Genomic DNA, 24,746 nt, shown 5'->3' with positions numbered 1-24,746 from the left:
CCCAAGTGACTGTGGAGGGTCCCTGCAGCTAACAGAGTGGGGTGAGCAGCCGGTGGCCATGCTTCCAGAACTCTCTCCATCAGGAAGGAGCAGATGGACGTGAACCAGGAACACATTCATCCACAGAAAACCCAGCCTCTGCTGTGAGCGGGGGGCGAGGGAGGAAGGTTAGCCAGGATGAGGCATGGTGTTAAACCCTACTTAGGCTCAGGCAAAATAAATACATAAATAAGTCAAATGTAGAGTTGATGGTTAGAGATAGAAAACAGGCATTTGGTTAGTGACTAATTTCATATTCTCCGAAATTATAGCAGAGGTTCCCTCCGAACAAAAGCTCTCAAAATGTTACAGAAATTCCCTCCTGCCTTTTGCAAACATACAAAGTCTGTAGGAAAACAAATCAAATAGCCTAAAAGTTTATGGGAAAGGAAAAAGAAAATTCCAACTTATCCTAGCAAATATTTCTTTAAGAATAAAAATGAAAAAAATTAAAGGAGGCTGCTAAGGGCTCTTTTATATCGAACATGCTTTTAGTGTCTACAGAGTCAGCACAGCGAATATATTGGGATGACCAGAAGAAGATTGTAATCCGGCAAATGTGAGCTAAAGTTATGGCTAAAGGCAAATTCTGCACATCTCCTGGTTAAAAAGGAACCCTTTGATAATCAAAGTGGGGTGCTTGGGAAGCACTCAGAAAACCAAAGGGCTTCATCTTCCTTTAGGCTGTGGTGCCTCCTAAGTATCGGAAAGTATTCTGAATCATCTACGTGCGTTCTGTCTGGTTTCCCATGAAAGCATGCAACCTGTACGTAAGACCCTATGCTCTTGCTGGGAGGCAGGGGCGGGGCCAGCATTACCTGTGTTTCTAGCATGCATTAACCGTGGAGAGTTTTGTAAGGCTTTATCAACATCATCTGAAGTCAAATGTGGAAGAGGAGCTACAAAACAAAACAAAAAGCGACATCAAAATGAAAAAAAAAGAGAGAGAGAGAGAGAATTACCTTTCTTACAAAAAAAAGAAAAAGAAAGAAAGAAAACCATTCCCCCACTCCCACACTAATATCACGGGCAGCTTATAACCATTTCCATCAACCTGCTACTTGTTAGCATGTTAAAACCCACATGGGGGCCCATCTTTAATTCAGGGAAGAAGTGGTTGGGATGCCAGGCAAAGCAATGGAGGAGAATTTACTCCAGCTCACTGTCTGTCACACTACTTCCTTCTCACCATGCTGGACGTTGTAGAAATTAAAGCATGCAGCAAACATTCTGGATTCATGCCAACATGCCATCCCTTTCTGTCAGGTTAAGCCGAATCACATGATACAAAGTGAAAACTTCCCTTGATCTGTGCTCAGGTTAGAATATAAAGTGGGGCTTCATGTAGCTTTAGGGAGAATAATCCCCCTAATTCCTACGAAAGTGGAGCCTTAATGTATTTCGATTTGGGGTATCACGGAGAGTTAACCAATGTGTGACCAGTTAACGCTTCCTTTCCCTTTGACATCCCATCTTCTTGGTCGCAGCACCCTGGAGGAGGCAGCTGAGTGTGGAAGTGAATTTTGGCTTCTGAGAGCGCTGACTACTTCTCATCAGGTGATGTGGCCAGGGTGTTGTTTCCCTAAGTCATCACATACCAAGCGTGTGGTTCCCTTGGATCCCCAGTGGGAACTGGGCGAGGGCAGGAGGATGCTGTCGACACACCTGTTTGAACCCTCTGAAGCTCAGGTCATAAGAACCATAGCCACAGCCATCTATCCTTGGAGGAAGGGGGAGCTTACTCTCTCTGAGGTAGTGGAGATGTGAGAGAAGGATGTCGGCGTTGTAGCTGGGGGTGAGCCTCTGGAAGTCGTCCTTGGTCATCTTGCACAGCTCCTTCCCGTCGATGTTCTGGAATAACAAGATGTTGACGTCTGGAAGGCCATATTCTTTCACCGCCCACTCCAGCCACTGGCGCACATGGTCTGTACTCCATAGCGTAGGATCTGAAAGGGGTGGGAACACATTCAGTCAATTCCTGAAGCCAGGTATCTGCATCTTGGGGCAGATCCCCATCCACGCGGGATTTCTGACCAGCTGCCTTCCACAAACACAGCCTCCAGCCAGCCTCCCTGGTTACCCAGGAGAACATCTTGGGGGAAAGACAAAAGCTGCCTCACATCCATAGATCATTGTCTTTAAAGTGAATAGTTCTGGAATCTTGGGATTAGTCACATCACATGCCCTCTTTTTTGCTCAATCTAAAGTTTCCTGTAGGCATAAGATTTTAAAAATTCTTTTTTCTCATTTATGTTCAATTTTATTTATTCATTTTAAAATGAGTAAGAAGAAGAGGAAACTTCCTTTCCTTAGAAAACTACTGGTATATTTATATGGAAATAAGAGTAAGCAACACATATCAGGAAGGTGCTAATTACAGATCACAACAACAACAAAAATAATAATAACAGTATTTATGCAAAATACTGAAAAATACTGACCACAGAATCGGAAATGAAATATAGATACACCAAGACTCCAGCCCCTCCTATGAGCCAGCGTTCCTCACAGAGAGCTGTCAGTTCCAGACTTTTCCTGCAGGGTGTTTGGTTTTGCAATTAACCAGCACCTGCAGGAGTGGGGTTGGTGAGTGGTTTTTGCATTCCACAGCTGGCCATGGCAAGCACAAATACCCCAAGGGATGCAGGCTACGTCGTCACACTCCACTGCCACCTATGGGACAGGCAGAGCAGGGCCCTGGGGAGAAGGAGCAGGTGATCTCCAACAGAAACGCCAGCCGGGATGTCCTGTGGTAAACACCCTCAGTGGTAGGGTCTTCAGAGTGTGGTAAATGGGGCGGCTGCTCCCTTGGGCCTCGAGCCCTGAGAGACACATGGGCAGAGAGTTGCAGTCCTGAGTTCTAATCCCACCATTTCTCCACTTTCTGGACCTTGCTGTGGGCAGCTATGTCTCCTTTCTGTGTCTGTCCCACCTGTAAACTAAGAGCACTGATCTCAGCTCCCCGGATGAGCCCTTGGGGGTCAGGCATGCCAGGATGTTTCAAATCCTCTTGAATGAAAGTCAGGTGTGGGAGTCACATTTTAGCTAATACTTTCAGATCCTTGTTTGTTTGGTCCCACTAATATTTTAGGCTACTCAAGAATGGAGCATGTAGCATGCTGCTGCAACACACTTTTAGGTTTACAGAGGTAAACCATAATAATAGTGAGAAACAGCCAGCCAGTCATACGCCCAGAGTTCTCTTCCTCTCCCTCCTTCCTTCTTCCTTCCTTCGCTTCTCCCTCCCTTTCTTCCTTTCAGCTACATACAAGAAAGAAATTATTGTAGGTCCAGTAGAATCTACCCTTCCCATTCCATTCTCCTACTGCAAACACCTATCCTGAAGTTAGTACATGTATCATTCCTATACATATTTTAATATTTTTACCATTTAAACTACATATATTGTTTTGTGTATTTAAAGTTAACATAAACGATATCTGATTTGCTATTGGCATTCAATGTTATAATTTCAAGATGTAGCCAAGTTAATTCACAAAGATATACTCAATCATTAAGCAGCTCTTAGGCCTCCCCCACATGATAGTCTCAATTTATTTAGTGAATGTCCCCTGTCCATCTCCATGCATACGCGTGAATGAGTCCACATTGGTCCAGGGCCTGGGGTCCTTTTTGGAATCATCTGGGCAGACTGAAAAACTAGTGATGCCTGGTCTCCTCTGGGAGAGTCTGTTTCAATTAGGCTCGAGGGCAGTTGGGCATCACAGTTGAGAAGAGCTCCCCCAGGTGACTGTAATGAGCAGCCAAGGTTCAGATCATCTTCCCTGGGCCTCACTACTCCAAGCATGGTCCTCCAACAGGGCAGCATCAGCATCACCTGCGAGCTAATTAGAACTGCTGACTGTCAGGCCCCACCCAGACCTGCTGAACCAGAATCTACATTTTCACATGAAACTTGGGGACACGCTGGCCTTGGCTGAGTACCTAGATATGAGATTTCTGAGTTACAGGGCACATCCATTTTCAACTTGACCAGCTAGCATTGGATGTCTACCAATATTTAAACACCCACATTCTCACTTAAAAATCAGTGCGCGGGCCAGGAGCGGTGGCTCACGCCTGTAATCCCAGCACTTTGGGAGGCTGAGGCAGGTGGATCACGAGGTCAGGAGATCAAGACCATCCTGGCTAACATGGTGAAACCCTGTCTCTACTAAAAATACAAAAAAAAATTAGCCGGGCATGGTGGCGGGCGCCTGTAGTCTCAGCTACTTGGGAGGCTGAGGAAGGAGAATGGCATGAACCCAGGAGGTGGAGCTTGCAGTGAGCCGAGATCAGGCCACTGCACTCCAGCCTGAGCGACAGAGTGAGACTCCATCTCAAAAAAAAAAAAAAAAAAAAAAAAAAAAAATCATCAGTGCGCAGAACCTGAAAACTAAAGGGAACTCTGGTTTTGCTACAAAGAGAATATCAACAAAAACTCCAATGGCAGTGATGACAGAAAAGTGTACATGTTTATTTGTCATCCAAACACTTGGAAACATGTTGTTAGTCGGTGAAAACTGAATGTAGATATGGAAGGTTAATGTTATCCAGTTCACTGAAGTTCAGATGACTCTTCGTCATTGGCTGAGAATTTGGCTTTCAGAGATAAAATGTTTCTTTTATCATGACATGTCAGAATTCCTTTCTACAAAAATGGATCATACTGAGGTCTTAGGCAAGTTCTCTTTATCTTTGGTTCTGTGCAGAGGACAGTTTTCTCCATCTTCACAGAGAGAAGACCCCCCCATCCTACCCAAGTCATTCCCTATAAGCTCCATCCTTTGATGTTAGCCAAACCCACCTTTTTGTTTTGTTTTGCTTTGCTTTTAACAAAATGGGAGGACTATTTTTTTTTTAATGTAACAACTGTACTTCCTAGAAATAAGTTCATTCTGGGAATAGATTTTCTTCTCTAAATGGTGGAACTGGATATTCTCAAAATGATACCTAAACATATTGTCTGAAAGCCACTAGGTTCATGTTAAAATGGTGAAAGGAGAAGTTTAATCTCTCTATTATCCCTTGGTGTGCCCCTTAATTGGTTTTGCTCATCAAGCCAAGGATTATCATGGCCCATTCAGTTTTCCTTTAAGGGAATCAGGTGCAAGACCCCAGAGACAAAGTCCTCAACCAGTATTGTACTTATCTCTACAAGTCTCACTTTGAGTTGGTAAAAGGCTGTTCTGGAGTTCTGCCGATATGAGTATAAATTACTACAACCTTTCTGATGAACAACACAACAATACGATACAACAATACAACACAACAATACAATCAAATGTCTTTAAATATGTGCAGATTCCCTGGCTTAAAAATTCCATTTCTAGAAATTTATCCTAAGGAAATAATAGAGGATGTGCGCAATGATTTATTGTCAAGGATGTTCTTTGTAGTGTTGTTTATAATAGCAAAACATTGGAAACACCCTAAATGTCCAGCAAAAGACAACTAGTTTTGTAATGCATTTAGGAATATTCCTGTGATATTTAGAGACTAAAAATTACACTGTTGAAATATATTTATTGATATGATAAAATGTTCAGAGTAGATTGCATTTTAAAATTTCAAAATATTATTATGATATCATTGTATTTTGCAAAGATATATAAATATCTGCAGAGAAAGAAATTCCGAGAGAGATACACAAAAATGTGAACTGTTGTCTCTGAGGAAAAGGAGATGGGGAATTTTAGATTTGTCATTTTCACTAAACTATATTTTCTCATTTTTCTATAATAAATATGGAATACTTGTGTCACAAATTATTTATAAAAAATGTATTCTCTATTTTTCAAAACCAAAACATGGTCTTAAAAAGGGCATATATATATATATATTTAATGTATATTATATATATACTATATATACCACCTATATATAATATATGTGAAAGTATTTTTATAAAATACTTTAAATACTTTATAAAAAGTATTTTTTAAAAGCATAAAAAATAAAAGTAAAAAAACAAAAGGAAAAGTTAAAAAATAAAAATGAAACTATGCAAAGCATTTTATAAAAAGTATAAAAAATAAAACTACTAAAATACTTTATAAAAATATTTTTATAAAATAATGAAATATATAACATATATAAAATATATACTTACATATATGCTATATATACTACCTATATATAGTATATATGTGAAAGTATTTTTATAAAATTGCTTTCAAGAGTATAAAAAGTTAGTTTCAGTTTCTTTTATATTTTGTTAATATAGATTGCTTCATCTGAAAAGAGTAAAATTACATGAAGTCAGAACACTCCCACATCCTTTTAGCATTTGATCTCCACACCTCTGCCCTATAAATTTCTAAGCAAACAATGGTGAAAACAAAACATGGCCACTTGGTAGAAGAAATGAGGGCATTCCTTTTCTCCTGTGCACTCGCACCACTCTCCTGCACCCACTCCGGAGGTGTTGCAATAGAGGACAGTTTGCAGGGGAAAAGCCCAGATTCCCCAGCATGAAGCACACAGTCCTTTGTTCCATGGGTGTCATTCCCAACCATTCCCTCTCCACCCTACATTTCCTGAGCCAATGCCTCCATGCCTGTGCCACATGCCACCCACAGCGTGAAGGACTAGCACCTTCTTGTGCCCTCACCTACACTCACCACCTCCTTTGGGCATCTGTCCTAGATGCTCTCACAGAAGAAACACTTAACAAATCTCTGGGCAGTGAAGTGATAACAAGACTGAAGACCTAGTCTCTGCTCACACTGAACTCCACCTCCACTACTTTGGCCAGGCAATGATGCTGCAGCTATAGATGATGGTTTTTAGAGTTCAGGTCAGTGCACTGGGTCCAGGCTGTCAGGTTTTGGCTCTAACCTTTTAACTCCATGGAGAGCCCCGGTAGTCTCTCTAGTCTCCTCCACAGTCCATGGTATCTCAGCAAAGCTTTATGGCTTCTGTCACGCCAGGAATCAAAGAAAGGGGCTCACGAGTTCCTATGAGATTCAGCAGGCCTGTCTTCCTCCTTTCTTGACCCCAACCACACATGTGTAGGAGGAAGGAGAGGGGACTACAGCATAAGCCCCAGCCGAGGCATCACCTTTGCCTACGTTTAGGTGCGACCTTCTGCCCTGGGTAGGAACACCTCTTGCCTCCAGGTAGCAGCGTGTTTGGAACCTGTCATTTAATTTTATAACTGGACCTCATTTTTCTCTTCTGTAAAACAATGTGAAGAATTTCAGGACCTGAGAAATGACTCAAACAGGATAAGAAATAAGATAGATTTAATTCAAGTAAAAGTCATTAAGCATTGAGCATATGGCTATATGCACCAGTACTATGGAGATTCCAAAGTGTCCAAGACCAAGAGAAACACTAAGGATCCACTGAGAAAGGCAGCTTATGACCACAACCACAAAGCAGAACTAAGACTCTGTGATCAGGCCAGGCGTGGTGGCTCACATCTGTATTCCCAGCTCTTTGGGAGGCCAAGGAGGGTGGATCACCTGAGGTCAAGGGTTTGAGACCAGCCTGACCAACATGGAGAAACCTCATCTCTACTAAAAATACAAAATTAGCTGGGCGTGGTGGCGCATGCCTGTAATCCCAGCTACTCAGGAGGCTGAGGCAGGAGAATTGCTTGAATCCAGGAGGCAGAAGTTGCGATAAGCCGAGATTGCGCCATTGCACTCCAGAAGCCTGGGCAACAAGAGCGAAACTCCGTCCCCCCAAAAAAAAAAAAAAAAGACTTCGTGATCCAAGCAGGAAGTGGAAGTGCAGAGAGGTAGCACCAACCAGGAAAAATGGGAAAGGCTTACCAGGAGAGTGAGCTTGGATTAACAGCAAGGATTTTGACAGAAGTAGAGAGAAGCTCTTTGGTTTAGGGGAACCACTTAGCCCAGCCTCATCCGACATGGGCATGAAATATCTGACATGTTTAAGAAGAAGGGAGAAATTTGGTGTGGCTGCAGTGGAGGATTTCAGAGAGAGCACAGCAACATACGAGGATGGGGATGAAAGTTGGGCTCAGATCAACAAGACCCTTGAGTCTTGCTAACAAGGTTGGATTTTCATTTCTAGAGATTTCAGAGTAATTGAAAATTTCTAAGAAATTTTTAAAAATCTTAAATAACACCAATCACAGAAAACTTGGTGATGAAAATAAAAGGTTTTATTGGGAACCCAAATACCCACATTTGGATTCTTATTCAACCATTTACTAGACATAAACGTCAACCTCTCTGGAATTTGTTTTATATTTTTCTGTGGGTAATTAAATGAAATGTTAGGGGAATAGAAAAGTAAATGAGATAATGGATGTGAAAGCACTTTGCCAACAATAACATACTGCAAAAAAAGAATGCATCCACACACTCGATTTTGCATTGCAAACTCTGCTAAAATGGAATAAGAACAAAATCTATTATCATAGAGGCAGCCTCCTCCTTAAGACACAAAAGTCCAATTTATGATTCTATTTTAAGAAACTTTTGGAGGTGCTTCTGTCAGATGAATCATAAGCCATTGAAGATAAGTTGTTCATTTTCAGCCTTCCATTCCAATTGTTTTGAAAACATCTGTGTCATCATTCTACATTTCATGGACACCAAAATGGTAAACTGTCATGGCACAGGCTAAACAGGAGAAGCCATCACTCTCTGAAGCCTCTTATTTGTATCTTAAGTTACATGGTTATTATGAAATCTACTTTGGTAAATCGGAATTTAAAAAATAAATAAAACTAAACCATTACACACAGAGTTCTGGAGTTGTACTGTTAATGTACTCTGTATGTGGAGTGGGAGTGGGGGTATAAGCAGTGGGAGGGAGGGAGGAAAGCTGACATTTAAAAAAAATATTTCCATGAAACAGGATTCTGACCTAGTAGAGTTCCACTATTGCCAGGAAAATATTGAGTAGATATTTAAATCAGGCAAAGGGGTACTGCATTGCCAAAGACATACTGTGCCTTTGTGAAACAAAATGCCTCACACAGGCAAACATCCTATTTCAGAGGCCCCTCCAGAGAAATGAATAAAGTAAGATTAAATAAAAGCCAAACTGGTGATAATGAAACTCCTGAATGTTATTTTTCTTAAATAATACCAATGTAAAATCTTGGCCTCCCAAAAGAAAAAAATTACTCTTGGTTATGAAAAAAACATCAAAAAATAAAAACGAAAATGTACCCCTAAGCCATATCACAAGCCTAGTGAGGTGTTTGTTTATAAATCCAGGCCCTGGGCAAGTCAGCCAATCTGCTGTCCAAGACACTCATAAGCCTGCAAAAATAAGATTTAACATCTTGCATCCTCAGGAGGACAGAAATTACGTTTATAAAGCAGGCCCAATAGAGAGAACTGGCTTAAATTTGAGCAATGATTCATTCCATCACAAATGGAAACTTGATCTCAAATAAAGAGCCTATCTCAAGACTGTTTCTGAGCCTTTTAAATTTCTGACTTATATGTAGAGTTCATTTATTGTTCTGGTATTGATTTCTAATTTTATTGCACGTTGGCCAGTGAATAGAGTCCATATGAAATTAACATTTTATTTTATTTTATTTTTTTGAGATGGTGTCTCGCTCTGTCACCTAGGCTGGAGAGCAGTGGCATGATCTGGGCTCACTGCGACCTCTGCCTCCTGGGTTCAGCTGCCTCAGCCTCCCGAGTAGCTGGGATTACAGGCACCCGCCACCATCCCCAGCTAATTTTTGTATTTTTAATAGAGATGGGGTTTCACCATGTTGTCCAGGCTGATCTCGAACTCCTGACCTTAGGTGATCCACCCACCTTGGCCTCCCAAAGTGCTGGGATTACAGGCATGAGCCACCATGCCCAGCTGAAATTAGCTTTTTAAAAAGTTCCGGTTTGTTACTCCTTTGGTGGCCTAGTGCATGGTCAATTTTTATAAATGTTCCTTGATTGCTTAAGAAATACATATTCTCTAATTTGGGAGTACAGAGTTCTAGAAAAAAACCCTTGGTAAGGTATATTTAATTTTAATGTCACTGACCTATCAATTACAGAGAAATGCAAATTAAAATATCTCACTAAATTGGACTTGACTATTTCTTTTTGCAGTTCATTACATATTTCAAGGCTATGTTATTAGGTACATATAAGTTTATCATTATTATATATTTTTCATGAATTTAACCTTTTTTCACTATGTAATGACCCTCAATTATCTCCAGTTATGCTTTCTGCCTGAAAGTATATTTTGTCTGCTTTCTATTTCTATTTTTGTCAGCTTTTTTAAAACTCAATTTTGACTAGCATATCTTATTCTGTCAACTCTCAATCTTTGTTTGTGCAAGATGTTTTTGTAAACAACCCATAACTGATTGTGGACTATTTTTTAGTCTAGTCTATCACTCTGTCTTTAATGGCAAATTTGGTCCATCTACACTTATTATTACTGATCTATCTGCTTTTTACCGTCTTATTTTGTGCTTTATGTTAAACTTTCTTAGTCCATTCTCTATTTCTCCTTTCCAAGTGTCTAATCAGATTGATCTACTTTTCTTCATTCACTTGTTTTTCTTTGTTTCTGTATTGGTTTGGCTCTTTGACATTCTAGTTCTCTTTCTTGTTAATCTTTAAACAAAATCTAAGTTTAATCACCAGTGATTTAGAAAGCTTATACTTGAATCATCAATCTCTGTTTTTACATGACAAATGTTCCCTCGTATTTTTACTCCATTGAATTTTCTACTCCCTACTTAGGAGGCTGTGGTTGTCATTTTACAGCCATTTCTTTCTAGATCTACCCTCACCTGAATCAATTTCATTGCTCCCATTTCCTTCCTGTATCTCACTCCCTTCTTCTGGGATCCATTTTTTAAATTAAGTCTTTTGTTATTATCTGAAGTGAGGTTCAATTAGCAACAAACTCTCTTTTTGACTCCTTCTTTTATGTTCTTCCTTAATATTTAAAAAGTTTATTTATTTTATACTCTTTATCCAATACTTTAATTATTTAACCTTCTTGAGGGTTTAATCATGTTCGTTGTTTCTGTTAAATCTTGGTTGGGGGAGATCTCTCTTCAGCTATTTTTTTGTAATTTGCGGGTGGCAGAGTCATCTTTAGCGGGTCTCTATCTGCAGGAATTCGGTACAGCGTAGGTTGAAGACATGTCTCTCCATGAAGATTTTGTATTTACTTCTGCCAGGTTTCCCAGATTATCACTAGCCCATGACCATTTTTCTGTATTAATTTCTCAGCCTTAGAGTTCCTGGCACACACTGTTGTATGTATGGGGTGGGGACTCGGCTAATGACAGGCTCAGTTCCAATTCCCTGCTTTGTGCAAACTCAAGATTTCATTCCTTGCCCCTAGTTGACCTTTAAAACCCAAATCTCTGCATTATAGCAACTTAGGACAACCAGATGTCAACATAAGAATGTGCTGCTCTGCTGTATTCTCACTTTTTTCCTTATTTTAGTCCCTAAGTGGTTCATTGACTTTCTTCCCAGTTCAGCTGCGCATTTAAAAGGATATTAAACTCTATGCAGCAATTCCAGGTGTTTTGCAAAAGGAATGTTTTTCAGGTCCTTTTCTAGTAACCTCTCTATTTTACTAGAACCAAGAGCCCTCTCTGCAGACTTTTTACCTATTTACTTTGCATAGTTTTCATTTTTAATGCAGCTATCATCCTAACTCATGTTATGCTTTACTTCATTCATTTATTAATTAATCATCAAAAATTACTTATATGAATTGTATAATCCTCTATGAAAGATTCAAAAATGGCAAGAAAGAGTGCCTGTCCTCTACTTGTTTGAGAATCTACAATTCTGTGTATTTTATTTAAAAATACATGACTAAATTATTTTTGTTAGGCTCTAAACATAGCTTTGTCATTCTGACACACTGATTTATTTCTCTGGATGAAACCATTCTCAACTAATCATCTTGTTTTTGGATAATGATCGTTATTGTTCTTTCTTTTGTTGTTGTTGCCTCCCGTTAGTTATTCCATGACAACATTGTGTGTGCTCATGATGTTTTAGAAATGCAAGGGCTTGTTCCACGTAAAGGTTTCTCCCTGCCTGGGTTTTCTTTCTTGGTCTTCTCTTTAAATGTTGCTATCCCCAGAGTTTCATCCTTGGTCTACCCCTCTCCTCTTTCCATAGATATCTTTGGGCATTCTTATTTGCTCTCGTGTTTGAACTACAACATGCATGCTATATTATTTTCCTAGGGCTGCCGTAACCAAGTACCACAAAATGTGAAATGTGTGGTTTAGAAACAACAGAAATTCATCATCTCGTAGCTCTGGAGGATCAAAATCTGAAATCAAGGTATCAGCAAGGCCTTGCTCCATCCGAGACTGTGGATAAAATCTGTCCTTGGCTCTTCTAGCTTCTGGTGCTGTCCAGCAATTGAATGTTCCATTGCTCGCAGTTCCATCAGTCCAACCTCTGCCTGTCTTCACATGGAGTTCTCCCTCTGTGTTTCCATATCATCTCCCTCTGTGTGTGTCTATGTCCAAATTTCTCCTTTGTGTAAGGACATCAGTCATTTTATTAGGCCCACCCTAATGACCTCATCTTAACTTGATTAAATCTGCAAAACCTCTATTTCCAAATAAGGTCACATTCTAAGGAACTGGGGGTTGGGACTTCAGCATATCTTATGAGAGAGGCACAATTTAACCTGTAACAGGCAGCTGTGTCTGCCAGTCTATATCTTGAGTCCCCAGGACGCTCTCGCAGTTTCCAGACCCAAATATAAACCGAAGAGCTGCACTTTTTATCCCAGGTACTATTTAAGCATGTCACACATATTGCTGTATTTAATCCATATAACACCACATGAAGTAGGAATTATTATCATCCATATTTTGGTTATGAAAAACCTGAGAAACAGCAAGATTAAGTAGCTTCCCAGATCCCACAGTTAGTACATGGCAGAGTTTAGAACTCAAGTGCTGTGACTCCCGATAAAGGACTTTCCATCCTGAGCTCTAGGCCCACCACACTGCCTGGCAGGTGTCCCAGAAGCATCTTAAACACAGGATGAACTAAACTGAAATCACCTATTTTAAACACTTTTTTTTTTTGTATATTCATTAACACCTACCCAGCTGCTCATGCTAAATCTAAGCTGTCTTCAATTCCATTCTTCTCTTTGACTTTGAAGAAAAACAGATAACATCATTAGCACTGTAGAAATGTAAAAATTAGCCCTGGGCAACACAGTAGATTATTTTGCAAAATTCCCTCTCCACCTCCTTTATTTACTTAAGTCTTATTTGAAAAGGCTGTTGCAGAATGTCTACAAACAATTTAACAAACATATTCTCTCATCCCATTCCTGTGTTCTCCCCTGGGTATTTTTGTCAGTGCAGCTTAGGAAGAAGAACCCAGACTCTGGAGTCAGAAAGAACTGGGTTCAAATCCTGGCTCTTCAAATGATTGGCTGTGACATCTTTGGCAACTCTCTTAGCGTTCCTAGTTTTAGTTTCTTTACTGTCAAGTGAGAATGATAACGAGTACCTACATGATAGGGTGGTCGCATGATTTAAATGAGATGATACCTTTTCTACAAAGTTCATGTCCAAGTGCCTGACAACAGTGCATATCAATAGATAGTAGCCGTCATTGCTTTTTAAAAAAATGATTCGATTTCAGCCTCACATGTAACACAGTGGAGGTTTCCTCAACCACTATTCAGCTGATAACTTTAAAATACATATCATAAACTTTGATGTTAGCATTTCTATTTTAGTGGGTTTTGTTATTTAGTTGTTTGAGCATAGCAGGAATTTAAACAGAAGATTAAAGAAGCATGTCCCATCATATCGACAGAGTGGAAGAGATGCTCGGGTGTGTTCAGGGATGTAACAAAGAAAGATGAAGACACAAGTCATTTCACCAACAGGTTCTAGGCCTGAGAATAGGCTCTGGTCTCACCCAGTTGTGCAAGTGTCCCTGGGAAAGTCATTTGACCTCTCTCAGTCTTGGTTTTCTCATGTTTAAAGGAAGACTGAACTTAGACCACCAAGAATCCTGCAACCCCTGCGAGTCTGCGATTCCCGCTAGTTAGATCTAGATTACCGTTAACTTGATAAATCACATTTACTCTCCTCCACACAGAATCCAAGTGCTGGCTGTGTTGTCTGGTGATTGAGAACAAAAAAGACATGATCACCACCTCACTAAACTTACCATCTAATAAAACAGACAGGCTTATAAATAACTCACGCTAAGAGGATTGGAAACATAATATATCAGCCATCAGGGCTTGGTCGGAGGGTATGTTCTATTACTTGTTATTCACTGGCTTTCAAAGCCCAGAGGGGGCATGTCAATATTTAGGGAGGATCATGTGAAAACTACACAGTCCTCTACTACTCTGAGAACTCAAGATCCCTTCTTTACATGAAACCAGACTGCCAAAGACTCATGCTAGGTGTCTGTCCTCTACCTGTGCTGATCTATTCTCTAACGTAACTCAGTGCTCATAGAAGATGTCACAAGAAATAGGCTGTTGAAATGCAGTGCTGCAACTGTGGCAGGAAGATGGTCGATGGTCGGGTCTATGGCCCCAGTAGCCCCGAGGGATCCTTGTTTCAGGATTCTACACTGAGATAAACATTGCCTTCCCTGTGAAACTTCTTTTTTGAAAGGAAAAATTATTTCCCCAAATAACTGTTTTCATTTTGGCTGCCAGGAAGCTCAAAGCCCTACTGGAAACTTAAGTATAGCATCTTGGGCAAGCTTGTGGTCAAAATGGCTGCATTCTTCCCTGACATGCTCTTGGTTTCTCATTTGTATTTTTAACTGCCTTAGCACTGATTCCTAATTTCTATTTGATAAGTCGTTTGGGCACATGCCCATCAGTAGTTTAGTTCACAAGGCATCTCAAATCCTTTGCAGAATATCCATATTTAAGTAAGTATATACACGCATTTGCGAATACAATATGAAACAAAATAAAGTGTGATAACAAAAGAATTGGTAAGATGTCGTAAGAGGAGTGATTAATCTGCCAGAGGACCAAGCATGGCTCCCTTGACAGGGTAGATTTTGAAGATGTCTGGAAGAATGAGGAAGAACATTCCAGAGAGGGAACCGCAGGGACAAGGACACCAGGTGGTGAAAATACAGCACGTGAGCTGGGGATGTGGCAGAGGAAAATGGCAGAGGCTGCAAAGGGCTTTCGAAATCACATCATCATGGGTATAAGTGAAGCTTTTCTTGATTTGTCCTGTCATACCAATCTCCATTCCTCACATGTTCTGAAACACGGGTCTGAATCACTCACTTGAGCTCTCAATCACACATTCTTCTGTCTGTCAAAAACTACTTACCCCACGTGGGTGGGTCTTAGCTACTTCTGACAGCCTTCGGTCATCTCCTCAGTGAGTAAGAGTAATGGGAACTCAATGAACAATTTCTAATGGAATCGAAAGGTCCTAGCACGGGGGTCTGAGTAAGACACAAATCATGTAGCTTCAGCCACACCTGTTTGGTGGGCAAGAAAAGGTGATTTTAAATCTCATTAGAGCTTTTAACACAGTGAGTTTAATGAACGAATTAATAATGAAGAAAGTGAAGAGATACAGTGAAGAGAAGAATGGGGCTACTCTTTTATCTCTGAGATTACTGATTATCGCAAGGGTCTATGCTGAAAGTGAGTTATTTTAAAAATAGAAGCAGAGGCGTTTGAAAAGCTCAACACTTTAGCACCTATTTCAGGGAATTAAAACAGAAAAAGGGGCCAGGTGTGGTGGCTCATGCCTGTAATCCCAGCACTTTGGGAGGCCAAGGTGGGTGGACCACCTGAGGTCAGGAGTTTGAGACCAGCCTTGCCAACATGGTGAAACCCCGTCTCTACTACAAATACAAAAATTAGCTGGCTGTGGTGGCAGGCGCCTGAGATCCCAGCTACTCAGGAGGCTGAGGCAGGAGAATTGCTTGAACCCAGGAGACAGAGGTTGCGGTGAGCCATGACCGCGCCATTGCACTCCAGCCTGGGCAACAGAGCGAGACTCCATCTCAAAATAAATAAATAAATAAATAATAATAATAATAAAAACAGAAAAAGAGAAACCTTTCAAAATGCTATAAGCTGCTAAAGCCAGAGGTCCTATTGCATTTTGGTCAGCATTTTGCAACTTTTAAGAAGTGAATGGAGCCTGTGCCTTCCTCTTTGTCAGCCACTTGGTTAGCACATCTCCATGTTCACAGCCAACACCTAAAGAGTAACAGTAACTAGCGCAATGAGTGATTCTTCATTTAATTTTTTTTTGGAATGTTAATGTGATACTGTTAGTTATTTCTACCCTTCCTTTTTGTCTACTTGCCTTTTCTAAAAGTGATAAACCATATCTTTGTTAAAAATAATTCAAGTCTATTAAAGTAAAATTCATATCTTCTATCTAGATTGGAACTTTTCAACCTTATTATACATGAAAATTACATATACAATAAGCATGTTAATAATATAAAATCTCCAACCCTACATCCAGGTTTGGAACCTTTGGAAGTGTGTGTGTGTGTGTGTGTGTGTGTGTGTGTCTGGGAAAGGGTCTCACTCTGGCTTCCTGGTGAGAGTGAAGTGGTGCAATCATGGTTCACTGCAGCCTCAAACTTCTGGGCTCAAAGAATCCTCCTGCCTCAGCCTCCCAAATAGCTGGGACTACAGGAACCACCACTACACCTGGCTAATGTTAAAATTTTTTGTAGAGATGGGGTCCCACTATGTTGTCCAGGCTGGTCTTGAACTCCTTGGCCTCCCAAAGTGCTGGGATTAGAGGTGTAAGCCACTGTGACTGGCAGGAAATGTGTATTTTTAATCACAAATTTTCCAGGTAATCTTGATGCAAGTGGTTCTGACCATACTTTGAAAAACACTTTCTAGGCCAGGCGTGGTGGCTCATGCCTGTAATCCCAGCACTTTGGGAGGCCGAGGTGGGCGGATCACCTGAGGTCAGGAGTTTGAGACCAGCCTGGCAAACATGGCGAAACCCCATCTCTACTAAAAATACAAAAATTAGCCTGGCGTGGTGGCGGGCGCCTGTAATCCCAGCTATTCAGGAGGGTGAGGCAGGAGAATCACTTGAACCTGGGAGGCAGAGGTTGCAGTGAGCTGAGATCGTGCCATTGCAATTCAGTCTGGGGAACAAGAGCGAGACTTTGTCTCAAAAAAAAAAAGGAAAAGAAAAACACTTTCTAGTCAACCTCCAAATTAAGCTCGGCCAAAAAAGAGCCATGTAACCAGCATGGGGGATGTCACACTTGTCAGGCCCCTCTTATTACAACTGGTTTCACTGAACGACACTTGGGTCTACAACAATGTAAGAAACTGCCCGGCCCTATGAGAGATCCACCTAGATTTATAGATACGTGCACCAAATACATAGATAAAACCAGAGATGTGAATTATGGCCTAACCAGTACCCTTGGGGAAGGCACAATCAACAGTCTTGCCAGAACAACAGGCACAAACCAGGGCTGCCCAGAATGCCTGGTGGCGCTACTGGTTGAACGCTTTGCTCATGACTCCCCCAATCTTCCTTAGGACAAACAGAGGAACGCATCTTCCTCCAGACTCAGAATTAATAGCCGGACTGTCTTTTCACATTTGCTTTCTTTTTATCCTGTGGACACTGAGTTATCCCTTTCACACTGCCTGATGATACCTCGAAGCCAAGTAACACCTACCTTTTGCAATTCTGCAATATTTAAAAGTTGCAATTAAAAATACACACACACACACACACACACACACACACAGGTGTGTGTAAACCTCACTCCTGGTTTTACTCTCTGTTCAATTCTTACTTTAGTCCATACTCCACATTCCTTTATTTTTAAAAAGTGGATTCTACTGTGCTCTTTCATATGTATCTATGTGAGCTTTCTTAAATCTGTTCTGAAATAGGAGGCAGTGTAAATATATCAAGTGGCAGTCTACATTCATTCATTAGGGACATTTTCTAGTTGACACTTTCTTATGGGCTTTTTTTTTTTGACACTTTTTTTATGGGCTTCTTTGTTAACTCAAGATCATGAGTCTCAAAACCAGGGTTGAGGGAATCACTTCTCAAAACTGGGTTCCACGTACCAGAACCCAATCTGAACACGGACAAAGCCCCCCAGCTCCTCTGTGGTTTTCTCTCTGTCTCCATACAGTACAGATGTTCTCATCAGTGTTTATTAGGACCACTGTTACCTCTAGTGTGTAAACATCAGCATGTATTGATGGCACAAGTGTTTGGGAATAACTGATGTTTTTTTTCATTCAGCTATCCGTATGATTTGCATTAGTGCCAAGCAACGTCTCTAAGTAGTAAGGTCTATGTGAACCACTCAGGACCAGGTCTGGAGAATTCTTTTTGCATACATGGGGTACTCCATGCTCCAAATCTGCCTTAGTGAGGTGCCTGGATACCATGGGGATGGATACAGCAGCTGGTACAGCTGCCTGAGGTCCTGCAACCTCATGGCCACATTGGAAAATTGTCCAGATTGTGCAATGAAGCTGTGTGTGTGTGTGTGTGTGTGTGTGTGTGTTCATCTCTGTGTGTGTATGAGCACACATACATGAAGCTTGACCAATAACTGAAAGACTCACAACTTGCAAAATCAGCCACAACTAGCTCTCTTACAAACACTATTAACTGAATAACTGCCTATGCTGGCATGAAGCAACTGAAGGAGGGAAGAGCTGAAGAGAAGAGTACTTTGCTCCAAAGAAAGGAAACAGCCTTTACATCAAAGCTTACTATAAGCCAATTTGGAGAGCTATCCTTGCATCCATCCAGCTAATATTTGATGAGCACCTACTAGGTATAAAAAATCCTGCGTGCTCTGACTTCAGTTGATTCTCTGTTCTCTTCCCCACACAAATATCTCTCTTATTTTCTAAGTACTTTCCTTAGTGTAGAAAGACTCAAGTCTGGCCCTACTGAAAAGGATATTTATGACCTCAAAGCATATTGATGACCTCATGGAAATACAGCCTCACCAGTTAGAAGATGGTACCAGGCATTACCTCTTACATCTGTGATTCAATGAGGAATCAAGCAAGGGATCTTCAGTGCAGGCCCCCTCAGATGGATTCTCTCATCTTTGAGATCTAAACACTTTGTTTTGTCTCCTTTGAAGAAATTATATTCTTAAGGAGGAGGGCAAAGGGTGAGATGGGTTAGGGGGCTTCCTTTGGGTGTCTACTTCACTTTGTTCATGCCCAGCCAGTGTCTGGGCAACACACCCCTGCCCTCCTGCCTCTCCTCCAGGCACATCCCAGCCCTCAAGTTTTTCTTACGTGCCACACATCTGGAGTGGGCACCTTGGGCATTTGTGTTTCTATTTTTCCCATCCAACAGGAACAGCCCCCTGTTCCGAGGCACAGCAGCAAGTGAGGCAGTCTCAGGCATTCAGGTGCATTGTCAAGATCAAACCAAATGCATGGCCTCTGTACCTGTCAACTGCCTTTCAGTAAATACTAAGGACAGTTTTCTTCCTTTCATAATCTACCATCAGTGTCTCCTATAAGTCTTAAAAAATGCTTTGAAATCAGGCACAACTCCAAAGGAAGGTCCCTTTCACACCCCACTGCATCAATCCAGCTTCACGTGTTTGCTGAAAGTCACACGGTGGCAAATCTAAGCTGAAACCCAGGATACAAATCCAGGCCAGATGTTTTGCGAAGTACTCTGCACTCCTGAACTCTTCTGTCTAGAAGGTGACAGAAGCTCACTGGGCGTGATCCAACTCAGGTAAAGGGAAAATCACGCCATGGAGGGAATCTAACCTGTTTGCCATCACACTTCGCAGACATTAATTTAGGTGACCCCAGGAGCAAGGGAGAATTGAGTTTGTGCAGATTTCACCCATGCATACCCTTGGCTACTTTGCCAACAAGGAGTAACTTGTACAGTGCAGCCCAGTGGTGACGTGTCCGTTCATCCATTCTCCACCTCCCTTAATAGTCACTGAGCACCTCCCACTTACCAGGCACTGCAACTGGCCCTGGAGATAGGGCCTTTGTGAGGCTTACGTTCTACTCAGGGAAGAGGATAATAAGAAAACTTTTAATTTTTTTATTTTTATTTTTTTGCGACGGAGTCTTGCTCTTGTCGCCCAGGCTAGAGTGCAATGGCACAATCTTGGCTGACTGCAACCTCTGCCTCCCTGGTTCAAGCAATTCTCCTGCCTCAGGCTCCCAAAGTGCTGGGATTACAGGTGTAAGCCACCATGGCTGGCCAATAAGAAAACTTTTACGTAAACATGCAATATAATGGCAGATGGGAATGAATGAAATCAAGAAAAATCAGGCCAACAGGAGACTGGCAGTCACAGGTGGAGACGAGAGCAATTCTAGACGGAAGTGCTCAGGATCGGCCTCCCTGAGACCATGACACTGGCATGGATACTTGGTGAAGGAAAATGATATGGAACTACCTGGAATCAAGGGTTTCAGGCTGAGCTGATGCCAAATTCAAATCCCTGAGGCGGGACCTCAGGGTGACCAGATGGCTTAAACGAGTAACAGGAGGGAACCCACAGAAATTTCATCAAGTTCGACACTGGTAACCTGTGTATGATGACTGGAGGTGCTAACCTGGGAAGAATTGGTGTGATCACCAACAAAGAGAGGCACCCTGGATCTTTTGACGTGGTTCACGTGAAAGATGCCAATGGCAACAGCTTTGCCACTCGACTTTCCAACATTTTTATTATTGGCAAGGGCAACAAACCATGGATTTCTCTTCCCCGAGGAAAGGGTATCCGCCTCACCATTGCTGAAGAGAGAGACAAAAGACTGGCAGCCAAACAGAGCAGTGGGTGAAATGGGTCCCTGGGTGACATGTCAGATCTTTGTACGTAATTAAAAATACTGTGGCAGGATTAATAGCAAAAAAAAAAAAGAAAAAGAAAAAGAAAAAGAAATTGCTGTAAGCAGCTGAGATTTAATCCAATGCCAACAGGCAGAGACTAAAGGAGTAAGGCAGACCTGCCTGAGCCCTAACTTGGCCTCTTATTAGCCAAATGCCCTTGGAAAAGTTGGTGGACCTCTCTGAACTTCATCTTCCTCATCAGAGAAATCATAAGAAAGATACCCATTTGCAAAGATTGCTTGAGATCATGTTTCTAAAGCATTTATCCAAATGCCTCCTGTAGGGTAAGGGTTCACTGACTGGTGACTGTTCCTGTTGTTCTTATGTTTCTGGTTTTATGTAGCATGTATCCTCTGAGGAGCTTTAAGTCATTTTTTCTATTACCTTTAGTTTGGCTAAATAAATAAGTTCTTGGCATGTCTTTCAAGTTCAAGAACTATTCCTTTGGGTTGGTTTTGAATTATGTTTGTGGTAAAGAGTTACTCTGGTTATTAGAATTTGTATTACAGGCCAGTGATAGCTGGAATTTTAGATGTTTAAGAACACGTAAGACAGCAATATAATATATGGTTCCCAAATGTTTATTTTGCCAGATAAGAGAATTTTAAAAACAAGCCTATCATCTATCATAAATAGCACCTCATGAAGGACAAGATATTTGGCACAATAATCTCCAACAAGGGGCAATTCCTCCCTAGAAAGATCACCTTTCATAGACATATACACACGTGTGCATATGTGTGTGTGCATAAGCAAGACTGCGTGTTTGCCTGGACATCCTCTTTCTCTCTCTCTCTCCATATGTAGTGTGTGTGTGTCTTTTTCTCCACGTGGCAAAATAAAGAGCTGGGGCTACATATTGCTGTCTCACATATTTTTTAAATACTTGTATTTTTAAATCCAAGTATATTTTTCTCGCTTTGCTGTCGATCCGTGAGCATGTCCCCATACATAGACCTCTACCGGTTCCCATTTACAAGCCATGCTCTGGACAAAGGAGATGTGATCAATGCCACAGGTGGGGGAGTAGAGCTCCCTGAGGCTCAGCCTAGCCTTGGGGAAGTTGTGATCTGCTGAGGGCAGTGAAGCTGTGGGCACCTGACCTGCTGGCACGATAACTCTGCGCTCGTTCGTGGTCATGTTTGGGGGTGGCATGTGCTTCTCCTCCATGTAGCTGCCGTAGTTCATCCCGACGGTGTCTGGGCTGCCCACCATCTTCCCGCCTTTGGCCACACTGCATTCATCAGGAGAGTTCCTGGAGGAGAAGAAGAAATGGTCTTCCATTACAACGGCAACCAAAGAGCATGTCTCCAGCGACTTCTCCCAGTACACAGAGAGAACCAAAGAAGAGCAAGGCGGAGACACTGGGGGAGAAGGGACAAGTGTAAAAAGCCAAATACAGGCGGGGTGCGGTGGCTCACGCCTGTAATCCCAACACTTTGGGAGGCCGAGGCGGGCGGATCATGAGGTCAAGAGATCGAGACCATCCTGGCCAACATGGTGAAACCCTGTCTCTACTAAAAATACAAAAATCTGGGCGTGGTGGCATATGCCTGTAGTCCCAGCTACTCGGGAGGCTGAGGCAGGAGAATCGCTTAACCCAGGAGGTGGAGGTTGCAGTGAGCTGAGATTGTACCACTGCATTCCAGACTGGCGACAGAGCAAGATTCCATCTCAAAAAAAAAAAAAAAAAAAAAAAGGAAAGCCAAATACAGTGCCTTGCCTTCTGTCCTCCCAAAATGCATATTTTGAATCCCTAGCTCCCAATGTGAAGTATTAGGACAGAGAGCCTTTGGGAGGTAATTTCAGTTTGATGGGAGGTAATTTCAGTTTGATGAGGTCATGAGGGTAGAGTCCCATGATCGGATTAGTGCCCTTATTAGAAGAGAAAGAGACCAGAGCTCTCTCTCTCTCTCTCTCTCTCTCTCTCTCTTTCTCTCTCTGCCATGTGAGGGCAGAGCAAGAAGGTGGCCAGGCCATCTGCAACCCAAGGACAGAGACCTCACCAGAGACTGGCCCTGCTGGTGTCTGATTTTAGACTTCCAATCTCCGGAAGTATGCAAGCTCGAGTCTCGTTGTTTCAGCCAGCCAGTCTGTGGGGCTCCGTGAAGGCAGCCTGCACAGGCTAGGACAGTGCCCACACTAGCTAGATGCATAGAACATGCACAAGGGAGGCAGAACTACCACCTGGCTTCTGTTTCTTAAGCAGCTCCTCCTGAAACTGTCATGTCAAAACTCCATCTGTGACAACTGATTGGGAACACTTGCAGGGAACAGTGAACTGCTCTTTGTTCTCTCAGTGTGACAGCAAACAGGCAGAGTAGACAGATGCTGAGGGGCGGCACCAGGGACACTCGCTGCTCAGCGAGGTTTATCCCGGAACGATGTTCCTTTTCAAAACCTCAGAATGAAATCCTCCTGCTGAATTTCAAATCCCTGCAGCCAATCTTTACATACGGAGCTTTGAAGACTCACAGTGTTCCAGGCTTAGGTGCAGACAGGAAGGGCAGGGAAGCGTGGGGACTGACACTAGGGGAGGCCTCATGGGGAGTGGACTCCAGCAGTCCTAGAGGACCCTTGGGAAAGGGATATGGAAGGAACAGTGTGGATGCAGAGAGGGGTCAGCTACTGACTACTGACCTTGGGCAACAGGTCACAGGGCTGCTGTTAGTAAGGCAGTCACTGTCATTTGGATAAAGTCAAACCTACCTTTCTGGAAAAGGAAAAGGAAAACATTTTAAACAGTGAGATGTGAAAGCTACAGGACATTGGTGAAATCGCATCTGATAGGGAAATGCCAAAAAGAAAATCCAGCTTAGGGCTGGGAGCGGTGGCTCACACCTATAATCCCAGCATTTTAGGAGGCCGAGGTGGGCAGATCACCTGAGGTCAGGAGTTCAAGACCAGCCTGATCAACGTGGAGAAACCCAGTCTTTACTAAAAATACAAAATTAGCCAGGCGTGGTGGTGCATGCCTTTAATCTCAGCTACTCTGGAGGCTGAGGCAGGAGAATCCCTTGAACCCGGGAGGTCGAGGTCGTGGTGAGCTGAGATTGTGCCACTGCACTCCAGCCTGGGCAACACGAGTGAAACTCCATCAAAAAAAGAAGAAAGAAGAAAGGAAAGAAAGAAAGAAAGAGAGAAAGAAAGAAAGAAAGTAAGAAAAGAAAAAAAGAAAGAAAAGAGAGAAAGAAAAGAGAGAGAAAATCCAGCTTAAGCAGAAAACAGAAAATACATGTCAGTGCCTTCTTAGATGGTTAACACATAGATGGTAAACCCAGGGTCACTGTGTCTGAGGAGTATTAATATTTAGGGTCTGTTGTCTAAGGTGGATTTCCAGAAATGCCTCTCAGGCTCTATCCAATGCATACATTTTTTTCATATTCCTTGGAATCTGGGAACCTTCGCTTTCTCTAGATTTTAGATTTCTATCCCAGTGTTTCTATCCCAGTGTGGGATCCACTCCAATGAACCCTCATGTATCTCCTCCACATCTTGTTAGTTGGAGTTCTGCAGGGAACTTGAACAATCAAAAAACTATGGGCTTGGCATGGATGTGAACTTCAAGTCTAAGGAGGTCAAAACCATCTGAGGCAGGAGAGCACTTTCTGAGTGGGGTGAGATGGAGAAGGTCATTCCACACCTGAAAGCCATAGCTGGGATGTGGACAGGAAGGGGAAGTGTTTGTTCAGCATGTGGGAACTTGAAAATATAGGTTTGTTCTCAGCATCGCTTACAAAGGTGTCTGAAGCCTACGGAGGGATCTTAGGTGTCGGCAGTGAAGAGGGTACACTGCCATCTGCGGATGGAGGTTAGAGTCAGGGTCACGCAGGACTCAGGCCCTAACACGGGCCTGGAATGCACAGCCCTGCCTGATGGCAGC

At 42.2% G+C, this 24,746-nt stretch overlaps 1 protein-coding gene across 6 annotated transcripts in view; it reads right to left on the bottom strand.

The window, feature by feature from the left end:
* Positions 1–24,746, bottom strand: part of ERG (ETS transcription factor ERG) — a 271,808-nt gene that overhangs the window by 19,748 nt on the left and 227,314 nt on the right. For all 6 annotated transcript variants that reach the window (XM_063640599.1, XM_063640600.1, XM_055279702.2 and 3 more), the window contains 3 exons: positions 21,967–22,118; positions 1,782–1,985; positions 858–938 (listed from right to left, as the gene is read on the bottom strand). In XM_063640599.1, coding sequence (XP_063496669.1) covers positions 858–938; positions 1,782–1,985; positions 21,967–22,118 — 437 coding nt within the window. The remainder of the gene's footprint in view (positions 1–857; positions 939–1,781; positions 1,986–21,966; positions 22,119–24,746) is intronic.

This window comes from Symphalangus syndactylus, chromosome 5 (genome assembly GCF_028878055.3).
Source record: "Symphalangus syndactylus isolate Jambi chromosome 5, NHGRI_mSymSyn1-v2.1_pri, whole genome shotgun sequence".
NCBI classification, from domain to species: Eukaryota; Metazoa; Chordata; class Mammalia; order Primates; family Hylobatidae; genus Symphalangus; species Symphalangus syndactylus.
Note: the sequence above shows the minus strand (reverse complement) of the source record. Positions and strands in the feature narration are given on the sequence as shown.